The following is a 24,082-nucleotide window of genomic DNA, read 5'->3' as shown; positions in this document are numbered from 1 at the left end:
TCCCAAGCCTGGGAAATTCACGTTGACTCTTTTCAGTCCTGAAGATGGATGCTATTGCTCTCCCAGCTTCACAGATGTGGAAACTTGAGGGGGGGGGGGGGCGGGGGGGGAAAGCAGAGAGATTACGCTGGTGTTCCGAATAAATGGTGAGGTCGGGTTTCGAATCCTCCTCCTCCTTAGGCTACAATCTGTTCTATTTTCGCTTTACCCACCAGCGTTTTTTGGAGGAGCTGGTGATGGCAGTGATAAGGCCCTGAAGAGTAGGGAACACAACGTTATCACTGTCTCACATGTGCAGACTTAGGCGCTTAGAGCTCACGAACCTACATGGTCCCTTTCCTCACAGTGGGCTTCGCGTTGGAGACCACAAGCTTTATAGACGGCTGAATCTGAAACAAGTCCCGGGTCTGTTATTGACCTTGTAACAGCCTAAGTCACGTTCCCCATCCTGAGACTTCGATCCTCGTCTGTAAAGTGGCAAGAGTAATATCTGATTCATACGATCACAGTGAGCATTAAATGAAATACCGCACTTCAAGAACTCAGCGCAGTTGCTGACACATGGTAAGAATTCAGTAGTCGAGTCAAATCTTGGTTCAAATCCAAGCTCTACCACTTACCAGCTGTGGGGCCTGGGACAATTAATTTAACATCTCTGAATCTCAGTTTACCCTCTGTGAAGTTAAAGGATTGGACTAGATGACCTTTAAGTCCCCTCCTCATATGACATTTCAGAGCAGTTTTTTCAAACAGCTAGTTATGACCCATTCGGAGAAGGCAATGGCAACCCACTCCAGTACTCTTGCCTGGAAAATACCATGGATGGAGGAGCCTGGTGGGCTGCAACTGCGTTCGCTAAGAGTTGGGCAGGACTGAGCGACTTCACTTTCACTTTTCACTTTCATGCACTGGAGAAGGAAATGGCAACCCACTCCAGTGTTCTTGCCTGGAGAATCCCAAGGACAGAGGAGCCTGGTGGGCTGCCGTCTATGGGGTCGCACAGAGTCGGACACGACTGAAGCGACTTAGCAGCAGCAGCCGCAGCAGTTATGACCCATTAATGTCTTAAAATCCGTTTAGGAGGATTGTGACCAGCATTTAAAAAACTAAATAGAATAGAATTAAAAATTTAGAATGTATTACACATTTTAGTCTCAGTTTATGGAACTTTTGTTTCAGCTTCAGATTTGTATACTCAGGTGCAAGTTAAAACGTTTTTCATCTTGTGAGTTTGTTACTGAACCCAGGTCCAGCTGATTGCTGCTCAGAAGTCATTATATAGGTTCAGTTCAGTTCAGTTCAGTCGCTCAGTCGTGTCCGACTCTTTGCGACCCCATGAATCGCAGCACGCCAGGCCTCCCTGTCCATCACCAGCTCCCGGAATTCACTCAGACTCACGTCCATCGAGTCCGTGATGTCATCCTGCCTCCAATCCCTCCCAGCATCAGAGTCTTTTCCAATGAGTCAACTCTTCGCATGAGGTGGCCAAAGTACTGGAGTTTCAGCTCTAGCATCATTCCTTCCAAAGAAATCCCAGGGTTGATCTCCTTCAGAATGGACTGATTGGATCTCCTTGCAGTCCAAGGGACTCTCAAGAGTCTTCTCCAACACCACAGTTCAAAAGCATCAATTCTTTGGCGCTCAGCTTTCTTCACAGTCCAACTCTCACATCCATACATGACCACAGGAAAAACCATAGCCTTGACTAGACGGACCTTAGTCGGCAAAGTAATGTCTCTGCTTTTGAATATGCTATCTAGGTTGCTCATAACTTTTCTTCCAAGGAGTAAGCGTCTTTTAATTTCATGGCTGCAGTCACCATCTGCAGTGATTTTGGAGCCCCCCAAAATAAAGTCTGATACTGTTTCCACTGTTTTCCCATCTATTTCCCATGAAGTGATGGGACCAGATGCCATGATCTTCGTTTTCTGAATGTTGAGCTTTAAGCCAACTTTTTCACTCTCCTCTTTCACTTGTTGGTGGAAAGAAAAGTTTGCTTTATTTTGGATGCCTGAAATGGAAGGCAGAGGGGTTTTAGCAAATGCCCGTCCAAAGGCTGACTCCCCAGCTTCCCTGACACTTAAGGGGCCAGAATTTTTCTTGACTGAGTGAGGGGGCTACATGCAGAAACAGCAGTCAGCTCTGACAGTCATCTTCAGATTGGTCATTGGTGGTCCAACCAGAGTCATCTTAAGTGTTTTAGGTACAGTTAGTCTTCAGTTCCGAGGTCAATTTGTTTGCGCTTCTTGAGGCCAGTTCTTGGAATTATGGCCACTTATGTCACGGCATCGTGTAGTTAACTTCTTCCACCTGGTGGAGGCTTCAGTATCTATAAGACAGCTCACAGGATATGGCTCAGAATATTATCTATAGCTCTTAAGAAGGAAGTAAAAGGTCCTTGAATATGCTTCACGGCTAAATTATTACTATTTGGTCTCCTTTGTTCTTTGTTTCTGCATTTTCTCACTTCTCTGATTAAACGTATTCTTTGGCTAAAGTGTTTTTCCACAGAAAAAAGGCAGGCTGAGGACTTGGCGGGGGGGGCAGGGACTGTAGACCTGCTGTTTCAGGTTGAGATCAAGGTAGGAAGCACTGTTTAGAGCTGGAGTAATTCTGGTTTTGGGGTAGAATGCATTATTCCTTGGTGGAGATGGGGAAAGATAGGATGCAGGGACAGTTAAGGGATACTGTGAATATCCCCTGCCCTTCACTTCTGGCTCTGAAGTATCCAGATGAGACTGAGGGCAGCCACAAAATATCTATCTCCTCAAGTTCCATTCAGAAATATTTTGATGTCCTAGTTCAATTCTTTGTGAAGCAGGCAAGCTTGGTTCTGATTCAAATAGCTCAATGTCATGACCTATTCCGACTTTTACAATTTCATGGATCGGGCCCAGCATGTGCTAAACACTTAGCAAATACTTGTTTAATTGAATGATACACTCAGTAGTCCTTCTTTGGAGAGACTGTGTCCCACCAACCCAGGCCTTACCCTGCCCTTCTACCCATTTTTGTCTTCTTTCCTGTTATTTGCATCACTGTCATCCTTTACTGATTTATCCTGCACCCTGTGCCATGCTAAGCACATTATGTAGTTTGTATGTGTGTCTGTCAAGTTGCTTCACTTGTGTCAGACACTTTGCGACCCCATGGACTGTAGCCTGCCAGACTCCTCCATCCATGGGATTCTCCAGGCAAGAATACTGGAGTGGGTTGCCATGCCTTCCTTCAGGGGATCTTCCCAATCTAGGGATCAAACCCAGGTCTCTTCCGTCTCCTGCCCTGGCTGCTGCTGCTGTTCAGTTGCTAAGTCGTGTCTAACTCTTTGCGACCCCATGAACTGCAGCACGCCAGGCTTCCCTGCCTTTCACCATCTCCCTGAGTTTGTTCAAACTCATGTCCATTGATCGGTGATGCCATCCAACCATCTCATCCTCTGTTGTCCACTTCGCCTCCTGCCTTCAATCTTCCCCAGCATCAGGGTCTTTTCCGAAGAATCAGCTCTTCAAATCAGGTGGCCAAAGTGTGGCCATCAGTCCTTCAGCATCGGTCCTTCCAGTGAATATTGGGTTCTTTACCACAAGCGCCCCCCGGGAAGCCCTTGTAGTTCATGTGAAATGAAAGTCGGTCTGTCGTGTCTGACTCTGTGACCCCATGGACTGTACAGTTCATGGGCTTCTCCAGGCCAGAATACTGGAGGAGGTGGCCTTTTTCTTCTCCAGGGGATCTTCCCAACCCAGTGATCGAACCCAGGTCTCCCACACTGCAGGCAGATTCTTTTCCAGCGGAGCAATGAGGGTAGTTCATGTGGTTCATCTTAATTATTTGTCACATGATCTTTGAGAGATAGGGAGTGTTGCCCAGTATTTTCTCCAGTTTGAAAGTGAGGAAAATTGAGGCTGAAAGAGGTGAATTAATTTGCGCAAGATCAGACAAGTTTGACAAGAAACTAGGCTTTGAGCCTCCTTTGTTTTCTTGAAACAAAAAGGTATAGATAATGCAAACATGTATCAATTAACTTATACTGTGTAACAAATCGCCCCAAAACCTCAAAGCTTTAAACAACATTTACTGTTTCTCACAGTTCTGCAGATCACCAGGGCAGTTGTTTTCTGGGCAAGTTGGCTGGGCTGATTAGTTTGGAATGGCCTCACTCACATGTCTTGTTGATAGGAGCTGTTAGCGGAAGTGATGGCCAGGGGTCACCAGCAGGCTACCTGAGCTCACTCACATTGCTGCAGTTACTGAATTCCAGGAGCACAGGAGGGAAGGGCCAATTACACAAGCATTCGATAACCTCCGGCTTCTATCGTTTTGGTTAGTGTTCCATCAGCCAAAACAAGTTTTATTGGCCAAATCCAAATTCAAGAGTTGAGATATAGACTTCACCTTTTAATTGGAAGAACTGTCAAATACTGTGGCTCCCTGCTCCCCTGCCCCCAGTGTACCCCTGTTCACCTTTTGTTATGTAACAAAATCACTGCCAGATTTAATCTTAAGGCAACAATTGACCTTCATCTCACAATTTCTGCAAGTCAGGAACTCGGGAGTGGCTTTGCTTGGTGTGGGCAGGGGGGTCTCTCTCTTCTCTCATGAAGCTCAAGCCTTCTGAAGGCTCGGCCGGGACTGGGGGATACACTTCCAAGGTGGTGCACTTGCACGGCTGGCAAGTTGGTGCGGGCTGTTGGCAAAAAACCTCAGTTCCTCCTATGGACCACTCCATAGGACAGTTTGAGCGTCCTCTTGACATGGTGGCTGGCTTTCACCACCGCAAGTGATCCAAGAGAGGGAAAAATAAAAAATACTATGTCTTTTATGACTTAACCTTAGCAATCACATATTGTTGACTCTGCAATATCCCATGGTTCCATACATCAGCCATATTTCGTGTGAGAGGAAACACCATAAGGCTGTGAATACCAAGAGGTAGAACCTATTAGAGGCCCTCTTGTAGGTGGCTACCATGCTACCGTGCATTGGAAGTGACCCCTGAAAATGTCTTTAAACTTCCCTTACATTTAATTGGTAGTTTGGATGAGGATGGAATCTCAAGATTTTGAAGGTATTATTCTGTTTTCTCCCGGCTTTAAGAAATACAGTGTCACTCTAATTCTTTGTGTGGATTTCCCTCATTTCCTCCCTGGAAGCTTTTAAGATCTTCTCTTGGTCCCTAGCATTCTGAGATGTGATGCTGTGGCTCTTTCATCATTCACTGTGCTGGATACCCGACGGACCTTTTCAGTTTAGAAACCCTACAATAGAATGTGCGCATGCAGATTAGGACACTGCACATCTGTGCTCAAGCCCCCTTGCAGGGAAACATATTTAGGGGTATGAGAAGAGGGGTGGGGCTAGGGCCTTGCCTTTTCCCATTCCATGACCTTCTAGTGCAGAGCTCCGAAGGCTTAGAAATCTAAATGTGGCCCCCAGGTCATCGTGAAGGTATTTATTTGTCAAGGTAGCAGAATAGGCTGTATTTTTGGTTTGGCTGTTTGGGGCCAGGCCATGCAGTCTGCGGGATGCCTCCAGCAGTAAAAGCTTGGAGCCTTAACCAATGGACTGCCAGGGAATTCCCTAGGCTGTATTTTATTTAACAGCTCATTAGTTCCATTTATAACTTTTTTGGGGAAAGTCATATGGCCTTTATTAATTTGACAAACTACAGGAAAATCTGCAGTCATCTATCAAAATTATACCTTATGAAGAATTTGAAAGGTATTTTTAAAAGATATGTTCACAATCTGTCTGAATCAGATACAAAGCAGCATCTGTAGAAGCAAAAGCCAGACAATGAACACGTGAGGGCAAATGATCGCGTTGAAATCCATAGCCAGCACCTCAGACATACTACTGTACTGGCCACTCTACCCCACTGACTTGGAAGCTGTTCTGCTGCAAAGCTTCCTCATTTGTACTCTTGCCCAGTCCTACAAATATTGGGTATGGCCTGTTGGGCAAGTCACTTAGCTTCTTTAAATCTCTTATATAAAATGGGAATAATAAGAGTGCCTACTTTATAGTGTTTTATTGATGGCTTTATAAAATGATGTATGAGAAAAGTTCAAAACAACATCTGCTGGGTAGGAAAAGGTTAAATAGTGTTACTTATTGCTAACCAGACTTTCAGGCTTCCCAGGTGCCCAGTGGTAAAGAATCTGCTTGCCAAAGCAAAAGGCAATTCAGAGCTAGGCTACCCTTCCAACAGCTGCTGCTGCTGCTAAGTCACTTCAGTTGTGTCCGACTCTGTGTGACCCCATAGACGGAAGCCCACCAGGCTTTCCTCCAAATCCACCCCGCTTAGCAATTGCAATTTCCCATTGAACCAGGCGGGGGCGCTGAGCTGAAAGTCTGGGGGGTGGTGTGCGCGTGTGCGTGAGTGCGTGCTTGCGTGCGTGCGTGTGTGTGTACGTGTGCGTGCTCGGTTGCTAAGTTGTGTCCGACTCTTTCTGACCCCATGGACTGTACCCTGCCAGGCTCCTCTGTCCATGGAATTTTCCAAGAAAGGATACTGGAGTGGGTTGCCATTTCCTCCTCCAGAAGATCTTCCTGACCGGGGATGGTCTCCTACATTGGCAGGAGGATTCTTTTACCACTGCACCACGCGGGAAGTCCTTCCATGTTGGGTACATCCCCTAACTCATCAATGTCCTGGCTGACATGCTTTGAGCTCTTTTTATGTGCCAGGCCCTAAAGCACTTGACATATTTTTATCTCATTAAATCATTATACGATAGCTCTATAAGGTTGGTGCATTGTCCTCATTTGTGGAGGAAAATATTGAGACACAGAGAACTTATCTGACCTGCTGACGCTCAGAAGTGTGGGACCCAAAGTTGGGTGGGCTTGTGGATTACCCAAGAGTCCAGGTTACTATGATTGCCTTTAGAGTTAGCAAATATTTCCGGTGCTCTGCATCAAGGTATATGGATGAATTGAACTTCCCTGTAAACTTGAGTTCTGGTGCAGCCAGAGAAATATGATAGAAATGATGGATGTATCCTCTGGTCACAGCTTAGGGTCCAGTGCAGTATTCCTCACTTACTTGGAAAGGCCTCCCTAAGGGACACTGAGTAACAAACTTTTTTTTTTTTAATATTTATTTTTCTGCCTCAGATCTTAGTTTCAGCACATAGGACCTTCATTGTGTCATGCAAGATCTTTCATTGTGGTGCATGGACTCTCTAGTTGTGGTACGACGGCTTCAGTAGTGGCAGTGCATGAGCTTAGTTGCCCCAGGGCATGTGGGATCTTAGTTCCTGGACCAGGGATCAAACCAGCGTCCCCTGCATTGCAAGGTGGATTCTTAAGCACCGGACCACCAGTGAAGTCCCCAAAGCTTAGCTGTTTTGAGTCACTGGGGTTTTAGTTGTTACTGTACTATAGCCAAGGCCCAGGTTCCCCAAGCTCTTCTCTTTCTTTGCTTTGTAGTAGTTTAAGTGGCCTGGGTATTATCTGATCTTTAAGGCTGAAAGAATTCCCCTAGGACATCTTGGGTCTGGAGCTTTTTTTATAGGGCAACCACTGCAACCACTTTATTTCTTCTATGGTAATTAGCCTGTTTAGATTTGTCAGTTCTATAGGGGTCAGTTTTGGTAAGCTGTATTTCTGGAGAATTATCCACTTCATATATAGGTTTTCTGAAGTATTGCATATAGTTGTGACACAGAGTTTTAGAAACTGGGAAATTTTACATAGACATCTAGATTTCATTTAAAACTCATAAGATGTGGCAACACTGGACCCCGCCTTCTACCTGGAAACAGTCAAGTGGAGCTGGGTTAATAGCTCATTTTCCTTCTGTTCCCACCACTTGTCTTACACCAAATTCCTGGTATTTGTGATTCCTGAGATAAGAAGAAATTAGGTAGTGGCTGCCTTTTTGGTTGTTGTGGGGTATGGTTTAAGAGACCTGGAAGAGATAGGAGTCTAAAACAGAGAAATTGAACTCATCTATCTGGGGCAGCAGGGGGCTAAGATTTCAGTTATCAGGAAGGATTGACTGACCTCAGAATAGTGCTTAGCTTGTAACGCTAAAGCTTTAATTCCTGTCAATTGGAAACAAAACTTTGCCTTTCATTCTACCTTTGGAGAGAATGAAGGACACTAAAATTTATTGAGCTCTACTTCTCTCATTTAATCCTTGTAAGAATTCCTGTGAGGTGTCATTATTCCCATTTCCTAGATGAGGAAACCGAGGCTGAGAGATTTCACAAAGCTAGAGTGGTGGAGCCAGGATTTAAACCTGAATCTGACTTACTCCAAAGTTCATGCATTATCCTCCTACTGTACTGCTGCTGCTGCTAAGCCGCTTCGGTGTGTCCAACTCTGTGCGACCCCATAGACGGCAGCCCACCAGGCTCCCCCGTCCCTGGGATTCTACAGGCAAGAACACTGGAGTGGGTTGCCATGTCCTTCTCCAATGCATGAAAGTGAAAGAGAAGTCGCTCAGTCGTGTCCGACCCTCAGCGACCCCATGGACTGCAGCCTTCCAGGCTCGCCCATCCATGGGATTTTCCAGGCAAGAGTACTGGAGTGGGGTGCCATTGCCTTCTCCGTCCCACTGTACTAGGCATTCCCAAACCAGGCTGCTCATGCAACTCATTGAGGGAGGCCTATGAAAAAGTACCTTTTTCCAGATCATACTTCTGACCAATTCAGTTTTTTGTAGTGGGGCCCAGAAATCTGTATTTTAAACAATGATTTTGGGAATTCCCTGGCAGTCCAGTGGTTAGAACTCTGTGCAGTTTTAACTGCTGAGGGGCTGGGTTCAATCCCTGGCTAGGGAACTGAGATCCTACAAGCTATGTGGTGCGGCCAGAAAAAAGAAAAATTATTTGTGTTGTTATTTCATTACTGTCTCCCCTACTAGATGATGCTGCATGAAGGCAGGGCAGTGTCTGTCTTACGCAGCAACAGACTGGGGACAACACAAGTATCTGCTGTGTTACTGAATATGCAAGTTGCCCAGCCCAGCCAAGAGCTTTTAAACTAAGTCCTCAATTTTATCTGAGTTGCCTTGCCTTGCTCATAGGGTTCTCCCAGCTGGAAGTCCCCCTTCCCCAGAACAGCTGTGCTACAGTACAGAGAGAAATTCAACATGCTTTACGGCCCAGGGATTAAGATCTCTGCCTCCAGCCCAGGAACCAGACATTGTGACCGACTACCATTCTGACACAATAAGGGAGAACGGAAGAAAGACAACAGAATATGGATATTGTTTTTTTTTTTTATTTAGACATGGAATTTTCCTTTCTTTTCATATAACTTATCTAATTAAAATATTCATCTTGGTAGTTACCACAAAAAAGTAACATAGAAAATTGTATTTACATTTTGGGACCAAAATACAAATGAAGAGCAAGATAATACCTTGCTCCTTTCCCTCCCACTTCCTGGAAAGAAAAAGCCCCAAAGAAACTGTTCATTACACCAAGGATCACAATGGGTTAATCTGCAATTTGGTGATTTGTGTGTAGTGTAGCACAGAAAAAAGGAATTGCACAAGTTTTCACAAATGAGACCAAAGGTTCAACATCAACCTGTGTCTGCTCTGCAGCCATTTCAACAACCCAGGAGAGGCGGTCGTTTGGAAACTCGGTTTCTCCTCTTCCCTCACTCTTCCCACCAAGTCATATCCCTGATGCAGACACTCTTAGAGGGGGCGGGAGGAAGATCTGGCTCTGGGTAAACGGGTGATCCAAAGATGGGGAGTGATGTTGGGGTGTGTCTTTTATTCCCTCACTGCTCAAAGACTCGTAATGAAGGAAATTAAATCATACACAACTGAATCAAATATGGAAAACGCATTTCAGTGGCAGAGACTTCAACACACAGGTAAAGAGACAAATTCAAGGTGTGGACACCGAGAGGAAGCTGTCCCAGGCAACAGACGTCTGGCACCTGACCCAGGTGCTCGTGTGGTTTAGAGAAGAGGCTTCCTAGTATCACATTTGGGGAGCGGCCCGGGGGACTGGTGGAATGGTAATACATATGATTAAGAGAAAGAATGCTTTTACCCAGTTCAAAAACACAGCAAATTAAGACACAGCAATACTTGCGTCCCTCAGGCACCTTGCACAGCAATGCACACTGAACAATGCAGCTTTTGCCGCACAGAACTTCTTGCTGTGTTGCTCTGCAATCTTCAGAATTAGCCTGAGGTCTACAGGATGGTTAAAAACAGTCGTTTCCATACTGTGAGCTTTGAGTGACCTTGTCAAAGGGACTAGCAACTGCCAAGCTCCATGGGCTGCCACACTAACCACACCCTCAACCTGCTTCTCAGGTTTCTAAAGGATGGACATCTCCAATTTATAGTATCTACTTCTACCAGGGTCATGACCAAGGGGGTTCCTACTAGGTCACTGCCCTTCAACAGCCAAGAACACTGACGCTGTCCTCCTAGCTCTAATCTTTCCTCCTATGTCAACTCCAAAGTGAGATTCTCCCTTCCAAACCTGTGGATGCCCCTGTGGCTCAGACCCTTTCCTTAAACTGGTCCTTTCCTCCAAATTCTGGCTTAAAGACTCAAAAGGTAGAGAGAGTTTCAAGCTGCAAAGTTCTCTACAAAACAGCAAATTGTGCTCTTTCAATCACATGATCTTAAAGAAAGGCAAAAACAAAACCGATTTCCAACATAGCATTACTTTTTAAAACCATTCAGCAATTGACAGGGAGTAAGAGATTAAAGTGCTGGTTTTTAAAAAACTCTTTTAAGTTGTATTTGGGGGCCTACAAAAGCCCTGCCAGGGGTTTGTGTTTTGCCCCATGCCAGTGGGGAGAGGGAAAAATAAGGGAGGAAAAGGGAGCCTAAATTTCTGGATTAGAAACTGGAAACTGTAAAAATACTGGGGTTCTGTGTCAAGTTAAGCCTCAAAAGCAGCGGGACCTGGCAAAAAGAATGGTGGGGAGACTCCAGAACGACCCTTAATAAATACTCTGGGACGAGTAGGGAAGAGATGCACCTGTGCAGGAATGCAGCGCGACACTGAGACGGGTTCCCAGAGGGAGGGGGGCCGCCCGGAACACGCCGGTCTCCAGGCCAGGGCTCCGCTTCCAGCACAGGCAGCCGGCAGCGCGGTGTGCCCCACACAGGCTCCAGGGACTCCAGGGACACCCAGTCCTCTCTCTGGACCAGAGTCCGCTCAGGAGATGAACCGGGACAGGAGAAAGACTTCCGCTAGGCTTCTAACAAAGAGCCCTAAAAATAAAAGGCTAAGTGTGTGGGAGAGGACCAAAACAGAACAGAAAACTTGGGGGCAGGGGGGAGGTAATATAAATACAATCTGGGGGCAATATTTATTAATTAAAACTATGTCTTATAGTTTACAAAGAAGCTAATTAACAACAAAGGTACAATTGACCTTAAAATCCTCGGTGAGAGCGAAGCTTCACGTCTTCAGAACTCTGAAGCACTCGCCAGGCAAGGAGGCAGCGGCTGCGGACACCGGCTCGGGCGCACGCCCGCTGACGGCGCAGGACTCGGGGACCAAAAGCTTCCACCGGGTGAAAGGCTCTGGTCTCCTCTGGAAGTTCCATTCCCCAGCCCCCACCATCCTGTATTCCTCCCCCCAGATTTCATTTCCAAGGTAAGTCCTCGGTTTATCGTCGGGAGAACCTGTTCTTGAAAGCTTTAATCGTCTTGGCCATCATTGGGGCAATTTCTGTGAAAAGAGAGACAAGGCAGTTGTTTCAGATCCACGGCAGTTTGGACACCAGACAGCAGTGGTTTAGGCAAACCCAAGGCCTGCTACTCTTGGCTCTACGCAACCAGATGAACTGATCCAAGTGGCAGCCCCAAGCGAATGCTTCCCGAGCCCCCGCCAGGGCCCCGACAACCACCCCCTCTAAGTCTCACAACTCACCGAGACTCGGCTGGGCTCTGTACGGTAAGTGGCAGAACTGGGGTTAAATCCCTGCCAGACTCTAAAGGCCATTCTGAGCTGCAATTTAAGTCTGCTTCACCAACATCCAAACAAGCAAAAAGCACCCAGTCTCATACCTGTCCTATGCAGCAACAGGTCTGAGATGAGCTAAATGCAAATACCACCTAAGAAGGACTAGCCTGCTTCTAAACAGGTTAGCCTGAGCCCAGCCAAAGCTCCCACGCTCCTGCAGGCCTTGAAGTCAATACAGAATAATGCTTAAGTCAGGACACCCCTGTAGAATACTTAGGATTGTCTATGGTAACAAAGTTAGTAAGACATGAACTAGATCCAACTAGATATAAAAAATAAATACTTGGAAACTGAGGTTATAAAACTTCAACAAAATCATTCAGCTGTTAACTCCATGTTGCCTAGAAAAGCAAGTTTACATTTAGGCTGGAAAAAAAAAAAACAAGCAAGCAGAGCACAAATGAATATTCACTACGCTCAAAACCTAAACAATACACACAACACGCATATGAACAAGGCAGAGGAAGGAGGCGCTGATGTTTAGGCCAGCCCCGGGCAAGGCACCACATACGCTCCACCTAACATACAGGGGCACTGATGGGGCCGCACCGATGACTTCAAAGGGGCACAAACACTAGCGTGAACTAGTCCTGAGACATCTGAGCGAGCCCCAAGTTACTTACTCTTCACGGCCGGTTTCCTAGGATCATAGGAAACAGTGCTGCTGACCACCGGGGCTGGGTGGGCGCCACTGGTGCTCGGGCCGTCGTAGGCCGGCTCCTCAGGGCTGGCGGTAAAGCTGTTGCTGCTGCCACTGCTGGAGGAAGCCCGGTTGCTTCCTGTGGGGTACGGCGCTGGCTTGATCCTGGAGCACAGAGCAAAGCTGGCAGTTAAAAGCAGGAGAAACCGACCCTCGGCACAAACAGCCTGGAGCAGGCTGGGCTGCGGACTCGGTTCTATGGCTCTGACCAGTGGACCTGCTACCTAGATTTTGCTCATGGCTTGGAAGTGACATGGTAGTCTTTCAGGATGAATGATAATCTTGACTAACTTTTCACTGTTTCAGTATAAATCTGTATTTTGAAAATGCAAACGTACTTAGATAACACAGTCATTGCAGTAATATATTTTCTGTTTAAATAGAGAAAGGGAAAGCCTTAGGGAATGTGTCCCAGAGGCAGGCCCTGTTCTCCATGTAATCCTGACCTCTCTGAGGGGCAAGGGGTCATTATCCGGGCCACAGTGCAGCCAAGGAAGCTGTGGCTCAGGGAGCTAGGGCCCAGTGGGTCAAAGTCAGCCTTCAGAACCCACTCTGGCCTCACGCTGCACCCCCCACCAGACAAAATGAATTGATTCCTGCCCTGGGACCTGCCTTCGGGCTCTCTCCCTGAGCAGGCAGAACCACAGAGGAACAGAGATCTTACCTGATTTTTTCAGGCACAGCTGCTCCTCCTGTTCCAAATTTCTCCTGCCTCCTTCGAACATCACGAGGTGGCTTGGCCACAGAGTTGACAAAGGCCATTTTTGCTTGTCGGCCTGTAGATAAATGGAGGTTAACACCTGCCTTCTTGAGCTGAGATGCTACTGTTAATAATCTATGCTGTTAAGGCTTTTCAAGGGCCTCCAAAGGTAGTGGATAATCGACCAACCCTGGAAACCTCTCTGTAGGGTAGCATGGGTAGTGGCAGAACAAACACCTTGCCCTCTGCCCGCTTCTGCAAATGTGAGAGTGCTAGGGGCCAGAGGTTCTACCTTAGCTGAGCCTACCACAGCCCTGACGTGACGAGAGCACAGGGCTCACTCTTCTGCCAGACCCAGCCTGCAGTCTAACCTTTGGGCTTATTGGCGTGTGCAGATCGGATGTTCTTTGTGAGGACCCGCAGCCGCTGCTCTCGCGCATCCTGAAGCCGCAGGTACATCTCCCGCCATGACTCATATTCTTCTGGCCTTTCATCCTTAAAGTCTCGGTGACAGTGAACTTTCCATAATTGATCCGTTTCTTCAATTAATACCTAAAATCAGAACCAGAACGTCATTTACATGCAAGCACTCTTACATACCTCTTTTCCATCTTTAATCACCCATGGTGGCCAGTTTCCTAACAATATTTTGGTCTGCACAGTAACAGTAGTAGTACAGTAAAACACCATAGTTCTAGGAAAAAACCAAATCCCTGAATTAAAATATTAAGTGCAAGGCACTGCTAACTCCTGCTGGGGGCTGTGGGGCTACGAGAGAAGACAACACAAAATTAGCTTCAGATCAGTCTTTTCCTGTGCAGGGAAGGAGCTGAGGTGAAGTCCAGCCCAAGCATTCCCCCAGCACCACACTGAACCGCCATGGCCAGGGGCCGCCTGAGGGGGAGATGCCACAGATCCTTTGAACCAGAGAGGGACAGCTCACGCAATCAAATGAGTGTCTCCAGCCTTAGGAGGACTGGGGATAGATCTGTTTGCCTCTAGAAGACACTCAGTCAGTCTTCCGTGTTGACACTCAGGTGTCTGGTGAACAAAGCCCAATCCCTGCCTTGGATCCCACGGGCTGTGCTTTTAGAATTTTCCCTTGACTTCTCAACCTAGGAAAACACAAGGGACGTGTGGGAAATGGTCCGCCTCTCCCCACTCCCACCTTTTAATCCCACCTTGATTCTAGCCTAAGAGGTCTACTTAAGATGCTAGGGGCAGGGGCTAACACTCTCCTTGTTTAAAGGCCCATAGGCAAACCCAGAACAGTGCTCTGACTGCTGCTTGCCCATCACTGTGGCAAATCAGAGACAAATCTATTTTTTCAGACACAAGCCAGCAAACTGCCCTCTTGCCATCCAAGCAGGATACTCACGTGATTGTACTCTTCTATTCGATACAACTGATCAGGTGTACACCTCTCCAGAACAGGTTCAAGGACAGAATACGGGACGCCTCCCACTTCAAAGATAGCTGCAGAGGATCGAGGATAAAAGGGACTGAGTAGCGGTCAAGTCACCCAGTGGCCCAACACGCCAGGGGGCAAAAGAGAAGCATGCGACTTACAGTCAATGTTGTTTTTAAGCACCCGGATGCACTGCTCATGCAAGGTCATCATTTTGGGGAGATAGGCACACTTGGAACCAGAATAGACCTGCATCTTAGAATTCATTCTTCTTCCAGTGAATCCAGCTTCTTCCTCTTCCTGGGGTGAGGAGAGTGCTGCAAGGCAAGAAAAACAGGAATGTAAGTCATAAAAGGCACTAAGCTGGACCTCCCTAGTAGTCCAGTGGTTAAGACTCTGAGCTGCCAATGCAGGGGACGCAGGTTCAATCCCCAGTGGGGGAACTAAGACCTCACATGCTATGTGCCGCCGTCAAAAGATTAAAAAAAAATTTTTAAAAAGGCATTGGCTCTTCAATGAAAACTCTCCTTCTACCCCATTCTTCAGCCTCCCAGCTCCCTTTCTCAGAGGCAACCAATGCCACCAGTTTCTTATGTCCTTCTAGAAAGTCTATGCAAAAACAAGCTAATATTTATTTTATTCCTTTTAATAACATACTATCATTTTGTCATTTACTGAATTTTAGAAATCACCTCAGTACACAGATTTTTCCACTTTAAAAAAAAAAAGTGGCATAGGATGCCATTGTGTGGATGAACCATGATCCATCTGAGCCTCTTACAAAGGAACACCCACCTATGTAGCGTCTAATTCTTTTGCTATTAAAACTAACCTTAAAAAAAAAAAAAAAAAAAAAAAAAAAAAAAACCTAGACCTTTTTTTAAGCCCCTGTGGAATGTACAGAACAGAAGGCTGCTAGTAATCACAGCTGCTAAAATTTAATGAACACTTATTCTGTGTAAAAACCCAGAGCTCAGAGCTTTTCGAGCATTATCACTTTCAATCCACCTCATAGGCAGACACCACTATTTCATCCATTTACAGAGTATGAAACTGAAGTCCAGGAAAATTAAGTTATTGCCCAAGATCATATAACTTGTAGTAGAGGCCAGAGCTGGGATTCAAACCTAAGCCATCAAACTCTAGAACCTGCACTCTTACAAAATGCACCATTCATGATGTCAGATCATGAATTTTTAAAATCACTTTTTCCTTAAAAAAAAAAAAAAAAACAAGCAGATTACCTTTTCGCTTTGGTTGGAAGGATGACATCAATTCAGGGGAAGGAAGTGGACGGTAATTGGCCTGGATCACAGGTAATGGGAGGTCAGGTAATACTGGCAACACATCGCTGGGGACCTGCAGAGAAGAGACCAGTGACTGGAGAGCCCCTTTCTACCAGCACAGCTCCTTCCCACAGTCGATGCCCAGCGGTGCCGACGCGGCAGTAACTTCACAGGCAGCCGGAGGAGAGGCAGCAGCCATGCCTGATGCCACCCAAGTCAGGAGACACACAGATGGGCCCAGCACGATGGAATGCCTCAGAAAAACTTTTCTTGGGTTCTACGGACCCTGGTGGCCAGAGGCCAGGAGGAAATTATTTCAGATTGAAATTCAGCAAGTCACGGAAAAGCCAGCCAAGCAAATCAGCAGTGGGGTTGCAGGCCCAGGTGCTCTGGGTGGAAGGGGCCGCAGGGGTTACCTTTTTCAGCTTGGCTGAGTCGGCTCCAACTGGCGGAAGCTTCTCGGGCTTGTTTTCATTCACCTTAGGTAATTTCTGAACTGAGTCCAAGTTTTTACTACTGCTTTTTGAATCATTTTTTTTAAGTCCTTTTTCTCCGGGAGTCATGGCTGAAGGTTTTACAACCTTTTTCTTTTTCTTCCGGGGCTGGTCATAGCTGAGGTATGACTCAAAAGACATGGTGGGCTTCTCGAATTCATCATCCGTATCTGCCTCCTCACCTTTAGGGAAGGAAGCCACCGACTTTCTGTCTGAATGCGAAGGTTTGACTTTCCCTTCTTGAGTCTTCAGGTTGTTAGAAACCTTCTCTTTTGCCTTGGGCAACAGGTCTCCTGCCCCCTTGCCCACGTCTGAGTTTTCTAGACTCTGCTTGTTTTTGTCTGATTTGGTTTTCTCGGAGTCTCTAGGTTTTGGCTTTTTAAGGTGGTTGTCTGAAGCCACCTCCAAGGGGGGTAAGACCTTCTTCTTGGCGCTGCCCTCCTTCTCCTTCTCTTTCCTGACACCCGAGGGCAGTTTCTCCTTTGTGCTGTCCCCAGAGGTCGGCCTCCGGTTTTCCTCTTTGGAGACGACCTTGTGCGACTTTTCTTTGCTCAGAGAAGACTTCTCGTCTCCTTTGGCATCCGCCAGACGTTTTTCTTTATGGGAAGACCTGTGCTCCTTGCTCTGACTCATGCTTTCTCTGCCCTGGGCTTCCCCCAGGTGTCGTTCTTGATTGACCCCCAGTCTGTCCTGAAAGGCGTTACCATGGCTTTTGCCAGGCTTCTGGTGGGGAACAAAGGGCTCATGGTCCTCCTCCAGGGATCTGTAATGGTCCAAAGCCATGTGATGAGGGCTGGTGGACGGTGGAGGGGACTGCACATGGCCGTAATCGGAAGACTCATGGTCTGAAGAGTAAACTGGAGAAGCTCTGTGGTGCCTCTTTCTTTCCTCTCTCCTCCCATGACTGTGAGATACTTTGTGAGGCCGCTCGAGCTCTGGGAGTTTTCTGTGCTTTTTCTGTCTATTGTCAGGACTGTACGACTGGCTGCTGGAGGCTTTCCAGCTTTCCGGGTAGTCCCCCTCTATCTCTGCCTCCTCCCTCAGGGCATCCCTGGGGCGCTTCCGAGAACTGCTCTTCTCAAAGTTCTGTTCCTCAGGCTCTGTGGTTCTAAAACAAAAGGAAAAAACAGAGAAAAAGTTCAGGGTAATCCTTGTTCATAGGACAAAGTCACAGAACCTGAACTCACAAAACAGATGAAGAGTTTACATAGTTAGAAACATGGGCTTGGGAAGAAGGTTCTGCTCAAAGATATTCAACTAGGTTTTAAAACTGGGAAAACTCAAATATTCCATAAATGGAAGATGACTTTAACTGCAGGCTACAAAGAAGATCAAGTACCTTATGTACGTAAAAATGCTTAAAAAGCTTTTCAACACAGGGAAATACTGAATTTGTTACATTAAAAAGGGGCAGTAATTTACGTCAGTTTATTCACAACTGTATAAAAATTACTTTTAAGACCAGCTTAGAAAGAAACATTGCAAAATGTCAATAATGCTGATCTCTGGAAGGTACAATTTAGAAATTTTTATTCCTTTGAGTTCCCTGGTGGCCTAGTGGTGAGGATTCTGGGCTTTCACTACTGTGGCCCAAGGTTCAATTCCTGGTCAGGGAACTGAGAGCCCATAAGCCATGAAAGTGAAAGTGGAGTTGCTCAGTTGAGTCCGACTCTTTGCGACCCCATGGACTGTAGCCTACCAGGCTCCTCTGTCCATGGGATTTTCCAGGCAAGAGTGCTGGAGTGGGTTGCCATCTCCTTCTCCAGGGGATCTTCCCGACCCAGGAATCGAACCTGGGTCTCTCGCATTGCAGGCAGACCCTTTACCATCTGAGCCACCAGGGAGGCCCCAGCGGCAGTACCAAAAAGAGAAATTTATTCTTCTACTTTTTAAATATTTGATAGTATTCTTTAATGATCATGGCTTATTTTTTATAGCTGAGGCAGAATAAACATTTTAAATAAGCAGGCAGAGAAGGAATAAAAGAACTTTTCCTACCGTTCTACAGGAACCAGCTTCTTCCACTGGGCCACTAGGTCCCTGGCAAAGTTTCCGACGTGCTCGTGTTTTCGCAAGCTGTTCACCGTTTTCCCAACTCCAGTCTCCTACAAAGTTGACAAAGGAATCCTTAGAAGGTTGTGGAACTAGGCTCATAATTTTCTAAAGAAACAAAGCCTCCTACATTCCAACAAACCAATACTTCATTCCAAAAACATACAAGTCTCAGTACAAAGTTAGTTTGTGTCAATGCGCAGAACCTCTAATGACACACAGTAACAAAGCATACCAAATTCAGAAGAGGAAAACACTAAATTAAAACACTTCTGGAGGGACTGCCCTGGTAGTCCATCCAGTGGTTAAGAATCTGCCTGCTGGTGCAGGGGACACAGGTTCAATTCCTGGTCCCAAAGATTCCACATGCCTCGGGGTGACTTAGCCCATGTGTCCCAACTCCTGAAGCCCACTCACCCTAGAGTCTGTGCTCCACAAGAAAAGCCACTGTGATGAGAAGCCTGCTCGTGGCAACTAAAAAAGCCTGCGCACAGCAATAAAGACCCAGCACAGCAAAAATAAATACAGTAAAAAAAAAAAAATCAAGCCCATGGTTTATAAGACATAAAACACCTCTAGAACTTTAAAAATAATAACAAGAGTGATTATGGCAGGTGTCAGATCCTGACCTAAGAATACTGCATCCAGTGTCTGAGTTAATACTTTTTTTTGGCCACACTGTGCAACTTGTGGAAACTAAATTCCCCAAACCAAGGATTGAGCCCAGGCCCGTGGCAGTGGAAGCACAGAGTTCTAACCACTGACCCACCAAGGAACTCCTTGAATTAATACTTTAGAACAGTTTCATCACCCTAAAAAGAAACCCAGTTCCTCCCACCCCTGGTAATCACTAATCTACTTTCTGTCTGTGGATTTGCCTACTCTAGACATTTCATATAAATAACACCACACAATATGTGACCTTGTGTCTGGTTTCCTTCACTTCTAGAGCCCATGGTCTTAACCTTACTGTATAATCTCTCCAATTGCAAAGGGGATGGGATACAGTTGTATAATATCCAAAATTACACAGCTCTTACCGCAAGAATGTCTACAGTAATGGGCAGGGCAGAGAGTTTCTTCAAATATTTCAATAGCTGCAGAGAGAAATTAAATACACATTAATTTCTATAAAATCATAATCATTCCCTGAACAAATATTAAAGAATAATATCTAATGGCAAAGTGCTTACTCTGTGTTATACAGTATTAAGTATGGTTATTATCCTACTTACAAGAGCGAAAACAGACTCAATAGAGTTAAGTTACTTGTCCCAGGATGCATGTAGGGCAAGATTCACTCAGGTCTGTGGCTTTAGATTCTGTGCTTTCAACCACTATGCGACACCAAGGGAAGACTTATCAGTTCTAATATAAGTCATCAACAACTACCGTTCTGCCCCAGTTAGAATTTCTGAGAAAGGTGCCGAATGTAGGAGATTACTCATGGTGGAAAGTAAAAAGGAGAAGAGGTCTCTACAGGAAAAGGGAATCACATTTCCAGAGAAAGTGTTGTTTAACAGAATTGGGGTTTTTGTTTGCTTTTTGATGTTAAGTGGGTGGCCAAGACCAATTTCAAGTTGCTAGAATAGGAGCTTTGCATTGCAAATGGTGAATGAAAATGTCTGGATAGACTGGAGAAGCAATCTGGGTTTGGCCACATTTCCTTTCTATAGTATAGTCTCTTGAACTTGATAAAAATCAGGACAGCAGAGCTGTTTATAGATAGAGTCTCAGTCACAGACAGGTTTCAATGTGCCCCTGCCACTTTCTTGCGGGGTGATCTTGTGCAAGTCACTAACCTCTCTGAGCCTCAGCTACTTCATCTGCAAAACAGAACTGAATCCTGTCTCTACTTATTCACAGGTTGTGAGGATTCAAACCATGTCTATAGCCCTAGGGGCTGGAATGCTATACAAGCTCAATAAACGCTTATTAATCATTTCATTCATCAACTGACCATTCGTTAAACAGCTACCCTTAATCTTCTACCAGATATTCTCAGCCAGTTCCTACTTGCTCCATTTCTACCCAAAGTCATGACTGCTATGTCATTCTCTAGGAAAGGTTTATGAATATATAAATTTACATTCAAGGAGTGCCAAAAAAGTACAGGTTGTTCAAAATAGATTAACTATGACTGCCTTTATATTTAAATATCTGATAACAGGATCTGTTCTTTTTACATGTGTGGCCCAGGCTATAATTAGTATGCCATATTGCTACCAGGTGGAGTAGCAAGTATGTTTTTCTGGTCATTCTACTTCAATAATTACTGAACACAGTCGCTAGGCAGAGCCACTGGATCACATGTGATCATCTTGTTTGACTGGGAACAACTGAGAAGCCAAGTAGTCTATCTACGGAAAACTATGCTCTGCTTCCAATTCAATCACCACCACCATCCAACTCAGGACAAAGCATATGTGTATTTCTTGTCACCCAAGTGATGGGTGCAAAGATTCCTGCCAAATCCTTTTCTTAAAAAAGAACATTTAGAATATCTGAAAAGATCAAAAACAGACTGTCTCCTCTAACACCATTCTCTGGAAGGCATTTATATATTGAATACTATTTATTGTCCATTGGCTACTACGTTAAGTTCTTACACCCGTTAGCTCATTTCATTCTCGTTAACCAACTCTATTAAATGGATTTTATGTTCCCCATTTTACAAATATTGAAATTGAGCTCAGTGAGATTAAGGTAACTTGCCTAACAAGCAAGTCAATCAAGTGTGTTTAACACAGCAGGCATTGGGTTGGTAAAATGTTACAGAAAAACCCCTTTGGCCAACTTAATACTACAAAGCCACATTTAAAAAAAAACACTGTCCTCAGAAGAGAGGAAAAGAAAATGTTCCTCTTAGCACACGTGACATAAAGCAGAAGAGTCCCTCCTTAGTGTTACAGTGTCAGATAGTTTAGAGTCTGCAGAGGAAAGAAGGTCACTACCAGGACCGCTATAAAGGCCACATGTAAGAATAGGGCTAGAAGTCACGGAAGGTGTTCATCTTAAAGCCTAGCACTAACTCAAAGTGTAAATCCTGTCTTTCTGCTTCATTTTGGGTTAGAAAGGGCGACTTAAAAGCAGACAAAACTAAAACCCTGGAGATATTCAAACCAATTTAGCCGGAGCCAAGAGAAACACGGCTTCAGAGCCTCTCTATTCTCAATGAGGTTCAAAGAAGAACAAAGCTTTAAAAAGGTAAAGCTCTCTGAGCATCCTCAGGTAGATGGAAACTTGCTGTTAGCAAACTGAGGGACCAGTTGTAGTTTGCAAGAAGTGATAACAAGTCATTGAGAAACGGGAAACATTTGCACAGTCCATGCTTAAGAATCTCAGTTGTCCTTTGCACACCACTTCATCCCAAAGAGCTAAAGATGTTCATAGTGTTGACCCCTTGTTCTCCACTTGCCTTCAAACTGTGTTCCTGGTAATTTCCATGTTCAAATGATAACACGTGACAAGTAACTTGACCAGCAATGAAAACTGTTTCCACTTAAATAGTAGGAACCAAGTGACCCTGGTTTGCCTGATACATTTTCCCCCAAGTAAGCTAGATTATACATGGGCTTAAAGTGAAAACAGGGTTATAGTTAAACATGTTTAACACTGGAAAATCCATCCACAGAGGTGTAGGATCAACCCTTTGGCTAATAATGGTTTGAAATCAAGATTTAGTTTCAAATTTCAATACTGCTATATAATCATCTTGCAATTTCAAGAACAACCTGTGGGAGCTTGCTGGGTTAACAGAAGGTTGAGAAGGCCGGGGTGCCAGCTTGCAGTTTTCCCTCTGCATTAGCTCATTTGTGAATGCCAACTATTGTGCCCTTTGCAAAAATGATCTTCATAATGCAAAGTCAGAAGTTTAGGGTGACTGTCTGTGCCCAGATACTCACAATCACTCCTAGTTGGAATAGATTGAGAAGTCAAACAGACCTTTTTTTACTTTGAAATTTCATGCACATCAACAACTAGAAAAGCTACTTCAAAATTCAAGTTCTAGTGGGGAAATGGCTATAGATACTAAATGGTGCTTTTTTCTTTCTTTTTTTAAAACCCAATGGAAACTGGGGAGATAAGAGGATTTACATAATGTTTTAAGGTTTTAAAGTCAGTAGCAAACTTACAGTGTCTGGGAAAACAAGCTAGTACTCAGAAATAATGACCACTGATTAGAAGCCCACAAAGGGTTATTGTAAAAAGAAACTTGTAAATATGCCTGTCCACTAGGTACTGAAGCCAGGATAGAAAATATAACACAAAACAAGTGAAAGCATTTCAGTTTTCACAGACTTAAAGCTCAAATGTCGTCCTGAAGAAGTGGATCTTTGAGCTAGGTATGCATGAGAAGCAAGTCGTCTGATAATGAGATACAGCCTTTAGAAACAGAAAAAAACCTCACCTATGACAGACCGAGAACAAGGTGAAGAGAAAGGGACCCATCAAGAAAAACTGTAAAGAGTGGAGATTAACATCTACTGAGCACTTCCGCCTTTTGGTGCTGCCCTAGAAGAAGCAGGTGAGGAAACTGGCTTAGCAAGGAACATCCCTCCCCCCACCCCCCTAATGTCCATGGCTAGCAAACAAATTAGAACTCCAATCTCCTCACCATTTTCTAATGACTCCCTGGATTATTTCCTCTTTAAAAGGCACTCTGGGATTTACAGATCCAACTCTTAAGGACTGTACACAGCAGCTATAATGGTGACAGAAATGTCAAACACCTTGAGTGTTTTTAATCACTGTATTTCAATAAAAAACAAACAAATAAACAAACAAAACAAAACTAACATCCACCGGACCCTCTCCCAGACACTGAGAAGCTGAATGGAAGAAAAATCGGAGGAAAAAACCCCCCCCAAAACATGCATTTAACTTATGAAAACAGTTAAGGAGGGGGAACAAAACTAGCCGAGCACAATTAAAAATGGTTGCCCATTAATCGCAGCTGCCAGAAACGGTAGCCCTTACCTTTCCAGCCATGCCAGAAGGAAAAGGAAAATCTAGCGGCAACTTCTAACCCCGTTTCTCCCCCCTTCTTCCAATTACAACCTAAGTTTTTAGTCAGGGTGACATGAGGTTTATTTTTGCTTTGAAAGAGATTTACTGAGAAAGCAAAAAAAAAAAAAAGAATCCACGTTCTAATTATCAAGGCGGAAAGAATTAAAAAACGTCTTAAGGACGCAGGACCACACACCGAGCCTAGGTTCCCTCAGGCGCGGGCAGAGAACCACCCCCCTGCCTACCCCCTTCTCCCCAACAAACATCAAAAAGACGGGAAGAAATCAGGGGACGGATCGCGCAGGGGGAGTAGCTGAGCGGGCAGGAGTTAACTCCGGGCGGGGAGCTCTCCCGACAGGAAAACAGCTGGCCCGGGACGCCCGGGGGAGGACTCGGCGAGCCCCGCCGGCACGCGGCGTCCGCGCGGAGCGCGCCCCGGCCCCGCCGCAGCCCGCGGGCGCCCGGGCCCGGCACA

General features: G+C 45.4%; 1 protein-coding gene across 1 annotated transcript in view; it reads right to left on the bottom strand.

The window, feature by feature from the left end:
- Positions 1-9,214: 9,214 nt before the first annotated feature.
- ELOA (elongin A) overlaps positions 9,215-24,082 on the bottom strand; it is a 16,436-nt gene continuing 1,568 nt past the window's right edge. Inside the window, exons 2-11 of the mRNA XM_040229593.1 lie at positions 19,638-19,694; positions 18,544-18,650; positions 16,468-17,653; positions 16,010-16,124; positions 14,927-15,082; positions 14,736-14,833; positions 13,729-13,909; positions 13,322-13,433; positions 12,581-12,762; positions 9,215-11,663 (exon numbers count right to left, since the gene is read on the bottom strand). Coding sequence (XP_040085527.1) covers positions 11,602-11,663; positions 12,581-12,762; positions 13,322-13,433; positions 13,729-13,909; positions 14,736-14,833; positions 14,927-15,082; positions 16,010-16,124; positions 16,468-17,653; positions 18,544-18,650; positions 19,638-19,694 — 2,256 coding nt within the window. The 3' untranslated portion in view covers positions 9,215-11,601. The remainder of the gene's footprint in view (positions 11,664-12,580; positions 12,763-13,321; positions 13,434-13,728; positions 13,910-14,735; positions 14,834-14,926; positions 15,083-16,009; positions 16,125-16,467; positions 17,654-18,543; positions 18,651-19,637; positions 19,695-24,082) is intronic.

This window comes from Oryx dammah, unplaced genomic scaffold (assembly GCF_014754425.2).
Source record: "Oryx dammah isolate SB20612 unplaced genomic scaffold, SCBI_Odam_1.1 HiC_scaffold_27, whole genome shotgun sequence".
Lineage (NCBI taxonomy): Eukaryota > Metazoa > Chordata > Mammalia > Artiodactyla > Bovidae > Oryx > Oryx dammah.
This window is presented reverse-complemented; position numbering and strand designations above follow the sequence as displayed.